Source organism: Solenopsis invicta, chromosome 2 (assembly GCF_016802725.1).
Source record: "Solenopsis invicta isolate M01_SB chromosome 2, UNIL_Sinv_3.0, whole genome shotgun sequence".
NCBI lineage: Eukaryota > Metazoa > Arthropoda > Insecta > Hymenoptera > Formicidae > Solenopsis > Solenopsis invicta.
Window position 1 is genome coordinate 19,894,952 of NC_052665.1, and position 21,915 is coordinate 19,916,866.

Below are 21,915 nucleotides of genomic sequence, written 5' to 3' on the forward strand. Positions count from 1 at the left end.
TTACCTAACCTAACTTAACTCTACATTTTTTGTGACCAATTCCACATGGGTTTGCGACATTGAACTATACTCTAACTGGAATGGGCACTAGCCGCCAGAAAACGTGACGAGAGAAAGTTATTTCGAAGGGCTACTTCTCTTTGTCAGTACAGTCATGTTAGAAAGTTTTACAGTACCGGCACCTGAGAGTAGATAAACAAGCGACTTGAGTGACATACATAAATAAAACGAAAACAGAATTGTATTATATTTTTTTATAAGATTTATTTTTAAACAACATGAACCCAAACAGCACAGAAAATTGCAGCAACATTGCAGCAATGCTGCAATGTTGCAGATTACAATGTAATATTACGGAGACATTGCAGAAACATAAATTAACAATATGCTTGCAACATCGCATGGCATATGCCAGTAATATTCTGGAAACATTGCAATATCATAATTTTTTAATAAAGTAGTGGCAATAAAGAGCCAAAGCAGAATATTTGTGTATAATAATCAGGCTTGGGTAGTAACTAGTTAAAAAGTTAAAAGTTAAACAAAAAGTTAAAAAGTTAATAACTTTTAACTTAATTTAGTTAATTTTAAATGCATTAATTTTTAACTTTAACTAGTTATTTTTAAACATTAATTTATTAACTTTTTTCTACGTTAATTTTTTTATCTGTACATATAACAGTATAATACGTCAGTATCATCATCAGCACATGTAGAACGACTGTTTATTGCAGACATGGTTTACTATTAGTACAAATATTGATGACTTACAAGGAAAGTTAACTGAATATTTTGAAATAATGTTCTTATTAAAATTTAGTAATTTTAATAATGATAAATTTTTTAAATAAGATTATATTTTATCGATATATCATATATAACGTTATATTTTACATTATGTAAAATCATATTTTTAATAATTTAATCATAAAATGTAAAAATTGTAAAAGAATACATGACTATATAAAAAACGATATTTTTTTTTATTTCATATAAACTCTTAATTTATAAATAAAATCAAAAAATTTGTTTGATAATTTATATTATAATTGTTTTGCTATTTAAAATAATGCAATTTTTAAAAATTATGATATTCTAATTTTATATAAATAATGATTTTTAAAATTAAACTTTTATTTTAACTTAAGTTAATTTAATCATAATGTAACTTTAACTGAGTTAATTTTTTATTTATATAACTTTTAACGTAACTAAATTAATTTTACGTATCATCAACTTTAACTTAATTTAGTTAAAAAAATTTATTAACTTACCCAACCCTGATAATAATATATTAATTTAACTCATCCGTAATTATTCATCCGCATTTAGCAAACTAAGGTCGGGCGACGTTACTAAATTTTCCGCTAAATCTTTACATTCCCTAACAGCACAACCATCCATATGTCGACTGTAAGAGTAGATTCATCCAAGTCAGGCTTTTAGAGTTGACTGCAAATCGACTTTGCATAGACGTCTGCAGACATCCTTCAAATGTTGACTCTAAGACGTTTAGAAAAAGACATACGTCTCGTGGTGCTGTGTACATCATAGTATTGTTAAAAAACATAAATATTTATATCAATAGACGAAATAAGTTCATATATGAAAAAACCTCGGACGTTAAATTTTCCGCTGAATCTCTACATTTCCTAACAGAACGACCGTCCATATATTGACTGTAAGTCGACTCATCCAAGTCAGGCTTTCAAAGTTGACTGTAAATCGACTTTGCATAGACGTCTACAGACATCCTTTAAATGTTGACTCTAAAACATCTAGAAAAAGGCATGCAGTTCCGTGGTGCTGTGTGCATCATAGTATTGTTAAGAAACATGAATATTAATATCAATAGATGAAATAGGTCTATGTATGAAAAAACCTCGATCTACAGTCCAATGAATAAACAATATTTTTTAATTGTTTTTTTAATAAAAATTTTTTTATATCCAATTTAATTATTATATTATATTGATATATATTTTTTAATTGCATCTTATTTAAACAAATAACAGAAAAGTTATTTCAGATGCTATTCTGCATTTACAAAATTAGTAAAAAAATTATAATTTTATATTTGTTTATATAAATATTGTGCTTTAATTATACATATTTCATTTCTTGATAACGTATATTGACCTGATCTACCAGGTATATACACATATCAGCATAAAGTGTTCACAGGTCATCATGAGGGATCAGTTCGGCAACGATCACGGAGGTCAAGCAACGTTCACCGGAGTCGCGACTTGGATGGGTAACCGCGTGGAAATTTCTGAAAAAATATTCCTGAGATTTTTTTTGCGAAAAATGTTTTTTAAAATGTTACACAAATATTGTTTTGTTCATTGGAATTATGTGATGTAATAATATTTATGTGAATATTTTGGAAAAATGGAATGTTTCAATGCAATATTTCAAAAAGCGGACATCTTAATGTTGCTGCAATCTTCCAGCAATGTTGCAGCAATGTTTCGTAATCAAAATGCAATATTACAATGTTTCAATGAAATCATTCTGCAATGTTTCTGCAATCTTTCTGTGCTGTATGGGAATGAACTATTGAACAAAACACTTAAATAACATAGTGTGCTATTGTAGTTACTATATAAAATAAAATATATTCAAACTGTATTAATTTTTTTACATCATGTTTTATAAATTAATCTATTAAAATAATATTTTACACAAAACAAACTTTACTTTTTATGTTTCAACCGACTTTTTTTTTTAAAGAGGTTAGGAAGTTATCTTAATGTTTTGATTGATTTATTACGTGACCTTTAACAATTGTTCAAAACACAGAAACAATAATTTTTTAATCTTTTTAAATAATCAAATTTATTAATGATACATTAATTTTAATAGACATTTCTAAAGAAGTAAAAAATTAATAAAATTGATTTAATTAAACTTTTAATAAATCAAATACATAATAATTAGTATATAATTAAATTGAATGTACAATAGTAATGTAGAAACACAATAAAATAATGATTTATTTAGAATTAATTTTCGTTTATTTAGAAATTAAATTATAAATTCTTATACTACATAATTATAAATTATTTATATAAATTAGCAAAAAAATATACAAATTAATTACTTAAAGTTAATGATATAATGTTTAATATATAATAATGTTTTATTTACATTTTATCTTTATAATTAACAATGTCATTGAAATTTTTTGTTATTTATAATCTCGACAAGATCTGAAAAATAAAAGGAGTAGTATTAATATAATACATTATAATTAACATATATAGATATAATAAAAATTACAGAAGTAAAATACTTAACTTACATATAATACTTAAGTAACATATGAATGTTCAATATTACTAGTATGTAAATGAATAAGATGGAAAATTTAAACATATTTATAATGATAAATAACATTAACATAAAAAGTAAATGACAATTTATTTTAATTTATTTTAAAGTAAAGCATACATCACAATATAAAAATACAGGTTTTTTAAAACAAAATACAAATATTTAAATATAAATATTTTAGTTTTTTACGAAAATAAGCTCTGATAAAGCACTTAAAGATAAAAATGGGCCATTAAAAATTTTAATTATGGTTCTCTTTAGGAAAGTAACGAAACATTTATTAATGAATAATAAACATAAATAAAATAAATCTTTTAGACCAACTCTACAACAGGTAAGCTTTAAGTAAGAAACTGACTAATTACATTTAAATATAAGAAAAATAATTTATTATACGATTGATCAATTTCTTACTTTAAGGCTTAATACATCTATTAAGTAGACTGAAGCTTATATTTTTTCAATATATTAACATCATATAATTAAAAAAAAGTAAATTAACACGTAAGTTTAACATACTTAAACATTGTTGAAAAGTATAACTTTAGATAATTTTTGACGAATAGTAGCTTTTTTTGGTCCTAAATATTCTAATGTTTTTGTTTTTGCATAAGCATGTAATCGAATTTTGATGTACATTGCTGTTATAAATTTTATAATTTTTACTTTATGTAGCACGTTATATTCAGCAAGCGTTTCAGTTACAGGATGTGCTGGATGAAACAAGATTGAAATACTTGACGAAAATTGTTTTATTGCAGAAACATAAATTCTATTCTTAAAATTTGTTAAGATTGGAAATTGGTCAATACATATTTGAGCCTTAAAAGTTTTTTCACAATGTTTGACAATTTCAAAAACGCCTTTGGACGGAATACATAATTTGCCTTTATTGACAAAAGTTACAAACCCAGAATAATGATTAAAATTTGGAGCTGAATAATTATGTTCGCAATTTGAAAAAGAAATTACAATATCACGACAATAAGAGCAAATGCATTTATCAAGGAATTTTTTTATTATATGCCCAGCAATGTAATATAAAATATTTTCTTGATATAATGATAATTCCATATTTTGTAAAGCATTTATTAATTTTTTAATATCTTTATCACTTTTTTCTTCATTTACTTTCTTTTCAAACATGCTTCGATTGTTTGATTGAAAGTTAAAAATGGGACATGTATCATAATTGTCAGATAAACAATTGGCATGTATACTTGCTGTTACTGAGTTACGATAGAGTAATTGTCTAATAGACCATAATGCTTGCATGATATTAGGGTTATTATTCCAACTTCCGCGAGACCGAATGCAAGAAAAATACAATTCAATGTGATCCCGCGATACTTTATACGTAAGAAAATATTTAAGAGGATCAGATATGTTGGTTAATGAATCCGTTGCCAGTCTTTTAAAGCGACAAATATTTATTAAAAATCAAAGAGCAAAAGTTTTTCTGTTGGTATTTGGTATTGGTTGATCATTAAGTCGTAATTCTTGTATGTATTTCTCACTGTCTTTGAATGCTTGAAACCAATATTCTTTATGTCCAACGAAAGTGAAGACTTGTAACCTGATCTAAAAATACTTCTACTGTTCATTATGTCAAATAATTTATCAAATATTGTTATGAATTCAACTGTAGTTTCATTGTCGTGAAATTGTGGCAGTCCTAATTTTGTCAAGTAATGTATGGCGTCAGTAACGCTACTGCTGATAGTTTGTGTTGCAAGAGAAACTTTCATTTTTTTATTTTGAAAAAAAATGAGTTGATGATAATTTATTAGCATACTTAAAACCTAATTGTTTTTGGTAATTGTGTAATTCTTTTACATATTTAAAAGATATTTTTTCATGTGGAGAGCATATTTCTTTTTTTGCAAAGGCATTGCGACATAATTTTAACATATGGCATGGATCTATAATAACGTAAATATTTCATTTATTTTGAGGATGTTTAGAAAAGGTTTTCAAGTCGTTTAATTCTAAATTACAGCCCAATTTTTTAAGAGTATTAATAAAGTAACAGTTCCATCACAGGTAATAGACCTTACAATTATTCCTACATCATAAAGTTTTGTAATTGCTGCATTAACTTTGTTTGAGTGTCAGAATCAATTCCTTTAATAAAGAAATGAGTTATTGGAATCTTAAACTTTGTGGAATACGAAACAATCAAGAATGCTAACATTTTTGTGGCTATTTGGGAATGATCATATGTAAAGTTTAACTCTTGTGCTGCGCTACCGTAATCTACATTTCCTTGCAATGTATTTCTTTTTTTGTCAACCAAAATGCCACTTTTTATTGACATTTCATCAATTATGAGTCCTACATCTTGAAGATGGCTATAACGAAATTTTTCATATTTCAGAAAATTAAAAACAATATCTAAAAAACCTGCTTCACAGGAAATTTCTCTGGTCATTTTACGGAGTACAGATTCTTCTAATAAATGTAATACTGTTCGTAAATACTTATAAATTTTTGGAGAATAAAAAATGTAGTAGAAGCAAATTTTTTCTTATTATCTGAATAACGATGTCGAGTCTTACTAGTAATACTATTTTGTTTTTAAAAACTTCTAATTGTATGCTAAAAAATCTTTGTGAAAGCACTTTTTCTAGTTTATCGGTGCATTTACTTTTCCTTTTTAAGTCTTTTATTAAGTCAGTTAGCTTGTGAAACTTTTTTCTCGACGATGCAATTTCATCTGAAGACGTCTTATTTTTTCTTTTAATTGCTTTTCTCTGTTTTGATGTTTTAACTCAAGCTTCATTTGAGTAGCAACGTCCTACAAAAAATATAGTAAAAAAAAATAATTTATGTTTAATAAGTTTAAGTACAGAAAAATTTGTAACAATAAAAAATATATTTTTACTTTAAATTTTGGTATAACTTTATATTTATTCATTATGTTGATAGTGTTTTATTTAAGTATTGCTGATGTATTAAAATTCTCACTGCTATGTGTATTATCCGAATGTAATGCATTTTGAATTAAATTATTAGCAGTTTATATTCGATTTTAAAGTGATCTGTAATTATAAATATATATTAGAAACTATAGTATTTCTAAATTTACATGAAACACGTTTAATGAATAAAAAGAATTATATTAACTTACATCACTTACAAGGGGAGGATTAGGTGAGTCACTCTGGGATTTCGATCCCAATTTTTTTAATTATTCTGGAGATGAAAAAAAAGTTTACGTCTCCCGACGTTTAATCGAATAGGTCTTAGTTTCAAAATAATAAATTTGTGAAAATTGGCCATACCGCGGCGCGCCATATGAGTCTTCCCGGTAACTGTTCTCCCAACCAGTGCAGTCGGTTCCGTGCGTTAGGTACTTCACAATCGTAAGATTCGGGTTTGTTCACGGATGTATGCAATATTTTTTTTTTGTTTTTTAATAAGTATATTTATTTATCTTGATGATATTGATATAGTATGCAAATTTCTAAAATAGAAAATTTAATTTAATATCACTTTCTAACACTAATTTAAATTTAATTTGAAGGGAATTTGAATCAAGTAATAATATTTGAAATAATAAATAGGTAATAATAATAATAATATATAAGTTATTTGAAATGGCTAACATATAAAGGCAACGTATCTAAATTTTGAAATTATTTAATTAAAAATTTAATTGGAAATAATATTAACAGTATTTTAAAATTCTAGTTTTTAAAATAATTAATCGTAGAAGAAAAATAATAAACAAATATCTGATTGTGAATGTGAATGTAAATACTTTTATTACAAAATTTAATTATTTAAATATTGCAGATTTATTACAATATTTAATTATTTTGATGAGGAACAATTACTTGGATGATAAACATCATAAGAATATTTAAAGCATATAAATTTTCTACAGTTTGCACAATGAATAAATGAAGAAGTATTATATATACATTTTATTTTTTTGTAAGTCCGGGAGGAAGCATATTTCGTTGACGTTTCGAAACACATTTCTTTTAGGAATTAATTTTGATGCAAACCAAGCGTACTTTATCATATCTCTAAAAGCTCTTGCTGATAATTGTGAATGAATTAAAGAATAAATCTTTATTGCATCTTCTCGCGAAGAGAGCTGCCGGTTTTGTTGTAAAACTTCAACAGAATTTTGAATTTTTCGAATGAAGTTTTTCACTTGTCGGAAAAAGTACACATCGCATGGTTGGCAGTATGGCGTGCAATGAGGTGGAATAATTTCCACTATTGAACTGCAATTTCCATCATCGTCAGTAGAAATACTATTAAAATGTGCTGGATTCGTTTGTCCTCCCCACGAGTCCAAGATGAGCAGGAATTTGTTGTTATTGCAATATGATTTGATAATGTTTACGACGAATTGGCCAAAGTGATATTTTGTTAATTTACCTGATTTCGAGGCGGTGACGTGTATATTGCCATAGCATTCCGATAATTTGTTGATTGCAGCCGAGACACGAGTACCGAACACCCCTTTCAGCTCTTGCATACACACTTTTGGTAGCAGTTTTCCTGAGGCAGTTATCGCATATTGTGCCGTATAACTGTGGGTGATTTTGTTGAAATCTCCGAGAAAAACTTCAGTGCTTTTTTCGCCTTTAGCAGATAAAATTCTTTGCACATTGACTCGATACTCACAGCCGGTTTGGTCGGTGTTGATTACATAATCACTGTCAAATTTTAATATTTGCCTAGCTATATGCTTTTGAAATTTTCCTGCTTTTTTTAATATATTTGGAATATCCAAAGCATTTTTCGATTTAATATATCGCGTGACTCCTTTGTCGAATCTGAAAGGTCTGTTTAAATCTAACTGTCTATGGGTGAGACGCTACAAAATTAAGACTTTCAAATTGTACCGCTGCTTAGGAAGCCTATTGTTGCAGTATCCGTGTTGTCACTAGTTTTTTATGTTCCCTGGCTTCGCGAAAACGATTAATAGTCCATTTGTTAATAGCGTCGTATTTTTCTTTAATGCCACCACCTTGCTCGATTTCTGCATGCCATCGTTTCAAATTACTTTTATGTCGAAGAGCACTTCCTCCACGTTGATGAATTGTTTGTATACTTCATTTGGTGTTTTCTTAGAATTTTTAGAATTTTTATCTTTGTTTCTAATGATATGTAATCAGAAATCTTACGTTGCTTGCATTGCGGCTCATACTCTTTTTTGGATTCTGATTGTGAAGCAAAGGACGTATTAAATGAAGTGGAAACCGTTTTCTCCGGTGATGAATCAGTTTGCGGTTTTTCTTCTTCTTTATGTTCTTGCAAAATTTCTTCCTCTGGCAAAAAAGGGCATAGTCGTCGTAGAAATCGAAATCTTTGAGAATCTTGATAATGGCTTCGGTCATTTTTTTCCCCAGAAGTTTTGCTTTTAGACTTGTCACAACTTCACTTGGAGATCCTGCAACGATTTAAGGACTGTAACATTTCACAACAAACTTTTAAACCGTCTGTAATGTCTTGTTTAACATAAGATGCCATAAATGGAAGGTTCTCTTGTTCAATATCAGAGTCGATCGTCGCTCCACTTGTTGATGGTTGAAAAATATTTTCTTTTTCTGCTCCACTTGTTGATGGTTGAAAAATATTTTCTTTTTCTGCTATTGTTACAACTTTTCACGTCGAGAATTTTTTTGATCGAGAAATGTAGCTGCGGTTGTTTGCAAGGGCAGACTTGCTAGGGCAGATGCAAATTGATCTCCTCCCACTACCTAACTATAACCGTAATTTTTTAAGTTTTTATTGTTGCCCTACCTGAAGGTGCAGTTACATGCAAGCGTCGAGTTGCGCAGAGGTTATTGCGCAGCAAGGACAAAACATGAAAGAATTTCGGCTTTATAACCGACTACATACCTGCAAGGGGATTAAAAACCTCTCGTTTATTTACCATTTTGTATCCGCTTCTTTTACCAGAGTTAAATTTAAACAATTTGAAAATTTAGATACGTTGCCTTTATATGTTATCCATTTCAAATAACTTATATATTATTATTATTATTATTACCTATTTATTATTTCAAATATTATTACTTAAATTCAAATTCCCTTCAAATTAAATTTAAATTAATGTTTAGAAAGTGATATTAAATTAAATTTTTTATTTTAGAAATTTGTATACTATATCAATATCATCAAGATAAATAAATACATTTATTAAAAAAAAAAAAAAAAAATATTGCACACATCCGGGAGCAAACCCGGATCTTACGATTGTGAAGCAAGCACCTAACGCACGGAGCCGACTGCACTGGTTGGGAGAACAGTTACCGGCGAGGCTCATATGGCGCACTGCGGTATGGCCAATTTTCATAAATTTATTATTTCGAAACTAAGGCCTATTCGATCAAACGCCGGGAGACGTAAACTTTTTTTTCGTCTCCAGAATAACTAAAAAAATTGGGATTGAAATCCTAGGGTGACTCACCTGAGCCTCCCCTTGTAAGACCTATTATCTTAAATGGTAAATTTGCTCTTAATTTAAAACTTATATTACTAATTTTTGAAAATATTAATAAGGAGAACTCACCAGCAGTACATCATCGATTTTAATAAAATTTTTATGTGTAATATTTACTCAAACATTTACTACAGTAAAGCCATAATTTGCGATATTTAGGTATTCTCAAGAAAATAATTAAATATTTCCAGCACCTGTAGTACCATTACAGAAGAACGGTACTATAGAACCTTACTGTTACGTGAAAATATGTTACAGAAATAATCTTGTTGCTCTTCTCCATTTGCGTTAATGCTCATTGATGGAATACTTATATTGTTAATAAATGAGCATGAATATCTTGCGAAATACACGTTCATAAGAATTCGTCTATCTTGAGAAACGAATGTTGAGACTGTGTTATTGTTATCGATTTGTCGGTTAGACAATGAGTTTTATATACAAGCTAACAATAAAGTCTAAACAAAAAAAAACAAAATGTTACTTGGAAATTGTTGTAGATATAACGGTTTATAGAAACATTTTTACAGTAAAGTTCTATAATATCGTTCTTCTACGTACTATAGGCACTGTAGATGCTAAAAATATTTAATCTTTATTTTATCGAGAATGCCTAAATATCGCAACTTACGGCTTTGCTATAGTAAATGTTTGAGTTATTACTATACACACATAAAATTTTATTAAAATCGATAATGTACTGCTGACGAGTTCTCTTACATGTTTGAAACTAGGATTTAGGATTCGTAATATCAGTACAATTAATAACGTATGTTTTGCAACAAACCGCATTGCAAAAGTGCGTTTTTATTTCTAGTCCTTTCTCTGCAAATTAAAGAAGTTATTGAATATGAGAATTTTGTAAAATAATCCTTACTAGTCAACGTAATTTTTTGTTCCTTACTAACCGACGTAGGGTTACTCGCGTTTTAGGCTTCTATTAAAGAATACAATGAGATGGTTTTCAACCGTAATTTTACTTAATGTTGGTTTCAACCTTCTAGTATATGATTGAAAAGTGAAATGGCAATAATAAGAAATTGATAAAACTATATAATTTTGGCAAATATGTGAACAAAGTTACAATAAATGTAGGGTAATTTTTGAAAAATCATAACTACCTTTACAAATCATCATAGAAAACTGATTAAAAAAAATGAATTAAAGCTAAAAGATCATATTTTTATTTAAAAAAATGTTCCATTGGTTTGTATCCATAATTTAATGTTAATTTAAAAAGCACTACTGTGTACGTCATATCTTCTACTAACAAAGTTTTTTTTAGGTGGGGTATAGGCGCGTATAGCACGTATCGTACCGGTGTACGTATTGTGAGATATTTTGCTTGATCGCGTGTGACCCCACGTTGACTAGTAAGGGTTCAAAATGAAATGTAAAGATCAAGTCTGATAAAATAATTGACAACTTACATGATATCAATTAATGTGTTGAAATATGATGCATCATAGAGAATATAATTATGATGGACATCTAGTCTGAAAAATCTATTATGCATGGAATAACAAATATACGTAAATATATTATAGATATATTATTGTACGACAGTATGATCAGAGAAAAGACTGAGAACGGCTATCCCGACGTTTTTCATGAAACTATCGAAATTTTCCGCCAGTACATCTATTTTCAACATTGGTGCAACATATTTTTTTTACGACATTGCCAATAAAAATGGTTTAAGTCTGGGATAAAATCATATGGTAAGGAAAAAATTCATACTGCTGCGCGCTGAGATGGTTGCTTTCAGTCTTCTCTCTAATATGTTATATAGAAGTTGTGTTTTATAAAACACGTTTGAATTGTGTATTAACTTGTTCTTAATAACAAATGCATAGACTACGTTTACACGGTCCGATTTACATCGAAGTTATAACATCGATGTTATAAAACCGGTCAATCATAAGTAATCCTCTGAAGAATGGAATGACTGTAATTGATCAGCTTTATAATTATGGATGTTATGAAATTCGATTAATAGTGACATGTGTACATAGATATAGAAAGTTATCATTTATTACTACTTTTAAATTTTATACAAGTATATATTTATAATTAAGCTTTAAGTTAAAGTTTTATTAAAATAAAGTTTATTTGAATTTAACTACAGAATTATTTTATTTTGTATGCTTCTTTATAAATTAATTTTTGAAAGATTATTTTTAATTACTTTTAACTTAATTTTAATCTTTTAACTTATAAGGAAGGTTTGCGAACCTGAAAATTCAGAAAATTCTGAAATTTTGTGTACACATAGAGGAGTTCATCAATAACACAAAAATATTTTTTGTTTGTGCCCAATTTTAGTTTAAGGTGGTGAAACATCCTTTTGAAGAAAATTGGTTTTATTCTTTCGAAGCGTATATCGTCGAAACTATAAGAGATAGAAAAAAATGTTCTAAATAAAAGTTGAATGGCTTAAGAAGTACTTTATAACAGCAAAAAAAATTTTTTTTAAACTTTTTTTTATATTTTTTCTCACTACTTACCTACTTTTTTCAAAATTTTTATTTTTTTATAAGCAAAATAAAGCTTATTTTATTATAAATTTAACGGTATATGATAAAGTTATGATGTGACATTTCCATTTTCCAAAAATAATTAAAAGCCACCCCATAACGCATGGTACGCGCATCCGTTCGTGTATTATGGAAGTGTCCCACTTTGATTTTGACGAGCGTTTAATACGTTGTAGTACAGATCAAAATAAGGGACAAGTATTTTTTTAATACGTGCTCAATCTCACTTTCAAAGGGTAAAACATTCCTTCGAAAAAAATCGATTTTTTTTTCTTTTGAAGCGTGTATCGTCGAAATTATAAGAGATAGAAAAAAATGTTTTGAATAAAAGTTGAATAGTTCGAAGAGTACTTTAAAACAATAATTAAAAAAAAATTTTTTTAAATTATTTTTTTATACTTCCGCCATCACTTCACATTTGTTTCTAAAAATTTTTAAATATTTTAATGACAGAATTAAAGCTTATTTTTATACAAATCTAGTCATATATAATAAAGTGTCTTTCCGATGTACTATTCTTGAAAAATAATAACAAACTTCTTATATATGCACGCTATACGTACCTGTTCGTGCGCTCGATTTTCCGCATTGGAACAGATTTGTCTCATACGTATCGCTAATCGCGTATTACGCGAAAGAACTTTAAAAACAAATCAGTATAGTGCAATAAATATTAAAATAAAAGTTTTTTAAAAATAATAGTAATAATAATTGAAATAATAAAATAATAATGAGTTTTTTGAACACGACTGCCAAAATCAGTCAAATATTGTTGGCGATGTAAAAGTATGTACTTAATACTTTGTACAATTAAAAACGAGTTATGATTAGATAAATTATTAAATTGTATTAAATTAAGAAAATTTTACATGTAATTACTTAATTATTTGAGACTTTCTTACGCGCACTATTTACCGCGCCTGACTCGTATTTGCCGTTTTTACATTATTTAGATAAATTATTATTTTTGCTAAATATTGTTTATTTAATTTTGACTATAGAACAGTTAATTACAATGGTCAATGTATTCTATTGATGAATGTTGGGAAACTCGAAAATTCAGTAAACTTAAAAATATTATGTGCAACTAGAATAGTTCACAAAATTATTTTTTTGCTCGTACCAAATTACAGTTTTAGGGGATGAAATCACTTTTTGAAGAAAATGTACACGAGTGATTTCACCCCTTAAAGCTGTAATTTGGTACGAGCAAAAAGTAATTTTGTAAACTATTCTACTTGCACACAATATTTTTAAGTTTACTGAATTATCGGATTGCTCAACATTCATCAATAAAGTACATTGACCATTGCAAATGTACATGTTTTTTCAAGGAGAGATTTCATCCCCTAAGGCTGTAATTTGGTACGGGTAAAAAATAATTTTGTGAACTATTCTACTTCCACACAATATTTTTAAGTTTACTGAATTTTCGTGTTCCTCAACATTCGTCAATAAAATACATTGACCATTGCAATCAACTGTTATACAATCAAAATTAAATAAACGATATTTTGCAAAAATAATAATTTATTAATAACTCGTTTTTATTGTACAAAGTATTAGGTACATATTTTGACATTGTCAACAATATTTGATTGATTTTAGCAGTTAAGTTAAAACTCATTATTATTTTAATATTTCAATTATCATTACTATTATTATTTTAAAAAAACTCTTATTTTAATATTCATTCTACTACACTGATTTGTCTTTAAACCTTTTTTGCGTAATATGCGATCAACGATACGTATGAAACGAATCCGTTTCAACGCGGAAAAATCGAGCGCACAAACAGGTACGTATAGCGTGCATATATAAAGAGTTTGTTATAATTTTTCAAGAATGGTACATCGGAAAGACACTTTGTTATATATAGCTAGATTCGTATAAAAATAAACTTTAATTCTGCCATTAACATATTTGAAAATTTTTAGAAATAAATGTGAAGTGGAGGCGAAAATATAAAAAAATAATTTAATAAAAATTTTTTTAAATTATTGTTGTAAAGTATTCTTCGAGCCATTTAACTTTCATTCAGAACATTTTTCTCTATCTCTTATAGTTTCGACGATACACGCTTCGAAAGAAAAAAACCGATTTTCTTCAAAAGGATGTTTTACCCTGGTAAAAATGAGATTGGGCACGTATAAAAAAATACTTGTCCCGTATTTTGATCTGTACTACAACGTATTAAACGCTCGTCAAAATCGAAGGTGGACACTTCCATAGTACACATGCGCGTACCATGCGTTATGGAGTGATTTTTAATTATTTTTGGAAAATGGAAATATCGCATCATAACTTTATTATATATTATTGAATTTATAATAAAATAAGTTTAATTGTGCTTATAAGGAGAAATAAAAATTTTGAAAAAAGTAAGTAAGTAGTGGGGAAAGGTATAAAAAAAATTTAAAAAAATTTTTTTCTTTTTGCTGTTATAAAGTACTTCTCAAGCCATTTAACTTTTATTTAGAACATTTTTTTCTATCTCTTATAGTTTCGATGATATATATGTTTTGAAAGAAAAAAACCGTTCAAAGGGGTGTTTCACTCCCTTAAACTGAAATTGGGCACAAACAAAAAATATTTTTGTGTTATGGATGAACTCCTTTATGTGTACTCAATATTTTTTTGGAATAAAAATTTAAAGTTTCAGAAATGTGACTGAATAAATGGCATTTACTAAAAAATAATCTATTGTAAAGTTATTAAAAAGAAACTGTTAAACAAAAATGAAGATTTGTAAATAAATCCATAAAATTATATTATTGTAACAAAAAACTTTTAAGGACTTGATAATGTCATATTTTAAAGCTAAAGAATGATACTTTTGAGAAAAAATTATGGTATTGTTATTTTTTTTAAAAAGTATAATTATATAACAAAAAGAATAAAATGACAAAAAAATTTATTTCTTTGCCGTTTGAATTTTAATTGAGTACTGAAACTCGTCAACATAGCGATTGATAGAAGAGATTTTTAACTTTTTCTTCTTCTAGTATAAACCTTTTTTCTTTTCACACAGCAAATGATCAAAATGTATAGATCTCCCATGTACTGTGTTTTAGGGTTAAAAATGATTGGCGTGTTTAAAAATGCTACAATATATTTGATATAAGTATGTTGCTAATATTGTTTGATCAGATTGACAGCAAATCTATCCTGTTACAGGGTCATTTAGGTGATCAAGATTTCTACACGCTTTTAGGTATGGAAAAACCGGAGTTGATCCACACGGTTGATTGCGGCTGGAACAGGCAACTATGTACCTGGTGGCGTGATCATGGTTATGCTGATATATTCGCCAATTATTCAGAATGTCATTCAGAGACTAAGTTGTGGCATGGAAATTGCAATACTCCTATACCTAACGATTAATGATTTGTTACCTTTATGGTACAAAAAGTATCAGACATAAATTTGTCTCCTACTTCTTATTTTTTAGATCTAAGAAAAATGGTGCTAAGAAACAGAATTACCACAAACTGAAAGCATCAAGGGATTTAAATAAAATAACATGGCGTACATTAATTAGTGTACTCTCATATGTATCCATAATTTTAAGATTTGTTTTATATTTTCTTAAGCTGTGATTTTTATTGCAATATACATTTTTATGTTTTTTTTATAACAATGTACTTTTATATTAGCAATGTATCTATTTTTTGTAACGAATAACTTCTGTTGGTGTACTATGTTTTACACTTAAATATCTAGGATAAGGTCTAAATAAGTTCCAAAGAATTACATGGAACACATAATGACATATATTAAACATTAAATCAGTATTATAATTAGAAAATAATTGTTATTAGACCTTATTTAGACCTCAATATAATAAAACTATTAATACCGTTAAATGTTACAAATGGACGACATAAAATGACTAAGATTGTAGCTATACGAAATTTATTATAGCTTTAATTGCATGTTTGTTATAGTAGAGAAGTGTACTTGTGTACATGTTGGAAAGTATACATTACATTTGCGCTTATTTTGATTAATAAAATCCATTGGCCGAACTCAGTATAGTTCGATATTTTGTTAAAAAATTAATCGATGTTTTATAAAAACAATGAAAGCATCAAATTAAATGTATAAGAAATAACGATCAAATTACGGTTGATTACTGAATCTTATGATGCAACCCTTTCATAGACTTTGAATATTATTTCATAATTAACTTATTATTAATCTATGTGATAATTTTGTGCAATTACCCAGGCCGCACACAATATTCATGATAAATATTAATAAATATTCGTAAAAAATATTTTTCATAAATATTATAGAAATCAGGGGTGGCGACTTGTCGGCTCGCCATCTGTGGAGTTGGACAACAAGATCGGGAGGGAAGGAGGGAACAAAAAGTTTTTAAAATTTGTTTAATTTTCATATTAAAATTTCTTTATCATAAGAAATTATACATAATAATGAGTAACAAAATTGTAAATATTTTATAAATATTTATAGTTTAACTTGAAACATACTTAAATTCGTGAAACAAAACTTTATGAAGAAAATTTGATAAAAAATTTAATTTCTTAGAACAAACATTGTATTCCGAATTTTATTTTTTATAATGAACTCACCCATTAGTGCATTAATATCCTAAGTTTTTAGTTTTAGGTTTTTTTTATGTGTGGAATTCCACACATGAAAAATTCTTATGTGTGGAGTATTCCACACACACCCTACAAAAGTCGCCGCCCATGATAGAAATATTTTATACATATTTTATGTACATGATGGAAAAAAATTATGAAAATCGTTATCCAATGTATTACTAAAATATTTATTAAATATATTATGAAATATTTCTGTAAATTTTTATGGTAAATAAAAAATAAATATGTATAGTAATATTTTATAAATATTTTATGAATATTTTATTCATTTACATAATATAAATATAAAAAGTAAATATAAAAGATTTATTCTGTTTTAATAATATGTTAACTTTTGAACACACCGATCCGGAAAATTATGTAAATACATTTTCTGGTATATGAGACTTTTAACTTTGAGAAGCTATAACTTTAGTTCCAATCAATATTTTTCAATAATCTTTTTTTCAAATGAATGTTCTGAATTTCAGAAATATGGCTGCACAATCGATATTGCAAAATAATTTATTGTAAAGTTATAAAAGAAAACTATTAAGCGTAAATAAAAAATTGTTCAAAAATTCACTTTTTCTTTAAAAAATCATATTCTTGCAATAAAATAAACTTTTAAGAATTTTAAAGTACGGCGTTTTAAAGTGAAAGGGTCATGCTTTCAAGAAAAAAATTATAGTATCGTCATTCCTTTTAAAAAGTATAATTATATAACAAAGCGAATATGAGGTTTTTTTATTAACTCAAGGTGTTTAAAATTGAAAATTGATGTGTTTCATGATCCATTTTGGACTTTGCGTAAAAGCCCCCTTTTCCATAGCACTATGTAGTAGTCTAACTTTCAAAGGACGTATATACGAGTAATATACGCGAACGGATCTGTTCGAACATGTTTTGTCTGGTTTTTTTAATGTAAGATTACACTCACAAAAAGTTACACTCACACATAATGATGGTCCCACAGATTCCAACAAAACTTTGCTACCATGCCGTTCGAATTTTAGTTGACCAATAAAATTGATCAACCATATTAATCAAGAGATTTCAAACTTTATTTACACCCTGGTTTAAATCTCCTATCTCATTCCGTTTTCACACAGCAAGCGTTTGAAATATCAGGTCTCTTAGACTCCCTAGTGTGTTTAAAAGTTAATCTGTCTATTAGCCGCGGTCAGTAGCGCGTTTACGTATGGGCTTCGGGGGCTTAAGCCCCTGGGCGCCGAAGCATCAGGGGCGCCGAAACGTCAGAGGCGCCGCAGCTTTTTTAATCATACAGCGATTTGAGCGATTTAGGAAGTTGTGATTTCATTGCATTTGTAAATTTTTTACGTCTAAATATAATTCAATGGATCTCGATTTCGGATGCCTCTAGCTTTGACTGCCTACACGCTATGCATGTGTTGCACGCTCGCTAGGCACGCCCCTATACTCGCGGCTCGCGGTTTTTGTTTAAACAGAACAGAATCGGGCGAGAAAACAATAGATGGGAGAAACCGTCAGTTGTTTATGCGTCGCAGATCGCAGACTGCTACGCGCGTTAATAGTAGGCAAACGAATTGCATCTTATTCATTTTAGACGCATTTAATTAACATTTATACTTAATTAATAATATTAATACAAGATGTTTAACAAAAAATTAAGTGGCGGTGCAAGAAGAAAATTAAATGCTGAAAAGTCTAAGAAGGAACAAGAAGTACTTGATAAAGTTTTAAAACTAGAGAATTTTTTTATGCATACACGTGTGCCTGAAACCGAAAATTTAGGTGATGTAAAAAAGTAAGTTACTGTTTAATTTTTATCATACATACTCGTACTCTTAAATTATTGGGTAACTACATACTACATTAATGATTAAAAATTAAACAGTTAAAGTACTAAATTGATCTCACGATTCCATGGTTTATTTATTATACGACAAACGACAAATTTATTATTTCTTTTTCTTTCTTAACAGCATGATTGTAGAGGAATTGACAGAACGAAGTGAGATCGAAAACGAATCGAACGTTTTGACTATCAATATCGCGACATCTGATACATTAAAGGTACCGGAAGAAACTAAAATCAGTGATAATCATATTAACATTGAAGATCCGGAAACATGGAAAGAAGACCATGCATCTATTACTTATATATTAAGAAATCATCCAAAACAAGATTTAGATACATTAGATTTTTCGGCCTCGCTTATTGTTGGAACTCAAAAAAGATATGCGAGAAAAAGTATGTTTTTTCGAAAACTAAAAAAACAGGGAAGTTCGAAGACGAGATTGGATGATATATTCTTAAACAAGCGGGATAATATTTTGTATGTATTGCAAAATTTTTGGCAATAAAGAAAACCGCTTCTACAAAGGTTTCAGAGGAAACATGAAGAGAGAATTGCTGAACACAAAATATCTTTCTCATCAAAAATCGATAGGATTGTTTTTAACAAGATCTGGAATCGAAGGGCGTATAGATACAGCTCTCAAAATACAATTTCACGAAGAAAAAAATTATTGGTGTATGGTATTAAAAAGAGTTTTATCTGTGGTAAGATTTTTGTCTTTGCGTGGATTGGCTTTCCATGGTAGTAATGAGCAATTTTTTAATTTTTACAATGGAAATTTTCTTGGAACTTTGGAGCTATTAGCGGAATATGATGATTTTTTAAAGGTTTATATTGCACAATATGGAAACAAAAATAGAGGACATGTTTCATATCTATCGAATACGATCTGTGACGAATTTATTGAAATCTTAGGCGAACACGTTAGGAAATCTATTGTTCAAAAAATAAAAACGCAAAATATTTTCCTCTAATTGTCGACTCTACTCCAGATATCGAAAATGTAGATCAATTACTCTTGTTATTCGATATGTTTCTGCCAATAGTTGTTCTGTAGAACGTTTTCTATTTTTTTTACCAAATGTTGGACATAAAGGAGAACAAATGAGTATTACAGTTTTAAAAACTTTAGAAGCCTTAAATATTGATTTTCAAAATTGCAGAGATTTTCAAAACTTCAATCTTACGACAACGCCACAAATATGTCTGGACATATAGTGGATTGCAGGCACGGCTCAAAGAGAAAAACAAATTGGCTTTCTATTTTCTTTGTGCGGCGCATTCCTTAAATCTAGTTGGAAACTGCGGAGCTGATTGTTGTCCAGAAGCCACTAGATTTTTTTTGTTTTTGCAAAATATATATGTATTTTTTTCTGGATCATCAGCTAGATGGGAGATTATGAAAAAAACACTTATCGACATCAGACTCTAATTTGGTTCCAAAAAGATTAAGTGATACACGTTGGTCAGCCAGAACGGATGCTACAAAAGCTTTATCTTTAAAATATAGTTGTTTTCGAAATGCTTTAGAAGAGCTTATAACTGATAATAGTCAGAAACAAACAATTAGAGTGGAAGTACAATCTTTGGATTGTGGACAACTCATTGAATAAGCTGGAAATTGCGATTATTTGTGAAATTTTGAACGACATTTTACAAAAATTTAATGCTACAAATAAAAGCTTGCAAAATGTCAATATTGATTTGGAAACTGTGGTAAAATTGTATAATTCTTTAAAGAATTATCTCTTGAATCTTAGAACAACGGAAAACTTTCTGAATTTCGAAAAAAGTGGTATAGAAAAATCTGGTTGTAAGGAGTACAATTTGAGAAGCAATCGGAAAGAAAGCGCCACGTGCAGAAGCTAAGACTGTCTTCGATGCCAGAAATTCAATGAAAATCAAAGTTTATTTTGCAATTTTAGACAATCTTATTAACGTCCTCAAAAAAAGAGCGGCGAGCTATAAGTATCATTCGGAAACATTTGGATTTCTAAATAAACTACAACTCTATTCTGAATTTGGAAATGACCAACTAAGAGTTTGCGCAAAAAATCTAGTGGAAATATATAATTGCGATTTGGAGGACGAATTTAGTGAAAAAATCATTCAATTTAAATACTTTATCCAAAATGAAGAATTTTCTTCCAATATTCCACTTTCAGTATCATATTTAAAGTTAATACGTGAAAATAAAATTCAAGCTACTTTCCCAAATGTTGAAGTGGCAATAAGGATATATATCTTTGTTTAGCTTTAAGAGGATGCTAAAGTACCACGAATTACCGACATTTACAGTGCATTAAATATCTTTGGATTGGCTTTACAGAATCACAAAAACTTTTTTTAGAATTGAAATACGCGTAAAAAGAAAGGGTGCTCAGGTCAATTTTATAAGAAAATCGAACAAAAATTTAATAAATCATTAAAAATTCACTCGTATAGCCGTCACCTGAGGTTAACTTTACCTTAATACAGAAGTTGTGTAGCTCGTGCGTACAAAATGATAGTAGAGCACTGTTCAGAAAACATGCACAAATAACACTGACCTTGCAAAATTACGATTGAACGCCTAACAAAAAAGATACGCTAATGTGTTTTTACCACGCGCATATTTCGCTCAGCGAAGCTGAACTGTCATAAACAGAGCAATATGGAGCCCAACAGTAGTTGATAGGACTTTTCGCAGATGGCGAAATAATCAAAAAACAAAGACAGATCTATGCAATGGACAAAGAGCAATAGCCTGGTCTTGCTCGAAAAATAATCTACAGTGATCTGTAGGACCGACGTCGAGGAAGTTCTTCTGTTACTTTAGCATCCTCTTAACGAACAGTAGCGGCGAACGATCATTTTCAGCATTGAAGAGAGTAAAGAATGCTTTTAGGTCAACATTAGGCTAAGAAAAATTAAACAATCTTTCTATTTTAAATATTGAATCGGAATTTTCAGCCAAACTCAACTTCGATGATGTAATAAAAATATTTTTGGAAAAAAAACCGTAAAGTGACATAAAAAAATTTTTTATTTTTAATTAATATAATTATTTTCTTGTTCTTAAATGTGTTTCATTTTTAATAAATATTCAAAATGTTAATTATTTGTTGTTTATT

The 21,915-nt window shown here is 28.4% G+C and overlaps 1 protein-coding gene across 4 annotated transcripts in view; it reads left to right on the forward strand.

Annotated features, from left to right (window-relative positions):
* The window catches only part of LOC113003780 (xyloside xylosyltransferase 1-like), a 95,073-nt gene that overhangs the window by 11,337 nt on the left and 61,821 nt on the right, over positions 1-21,915 (forward strand). The window contains exon 5 of one of the 4 annotated variants that reach the window (XM_039445874.1): positions 15,523-15,758. The exons of 2 other annotated variants lie outside the window; for them this stretch is intronic. In XM_039445874.1, coding sequence (XP_039301808.1) covers positions 15,523-15,532 — 10 coding nt within the window. In that variant the 3' untranslated portion in view covers positions 15,533-15,758. Of the gene's footprint in view, positions 1-15,522; positions 16,374-21,915 lie in introns of those variants that run through there. One more of the 4 variants, XM_011174217.3, reaches the window with a different exon arrangement.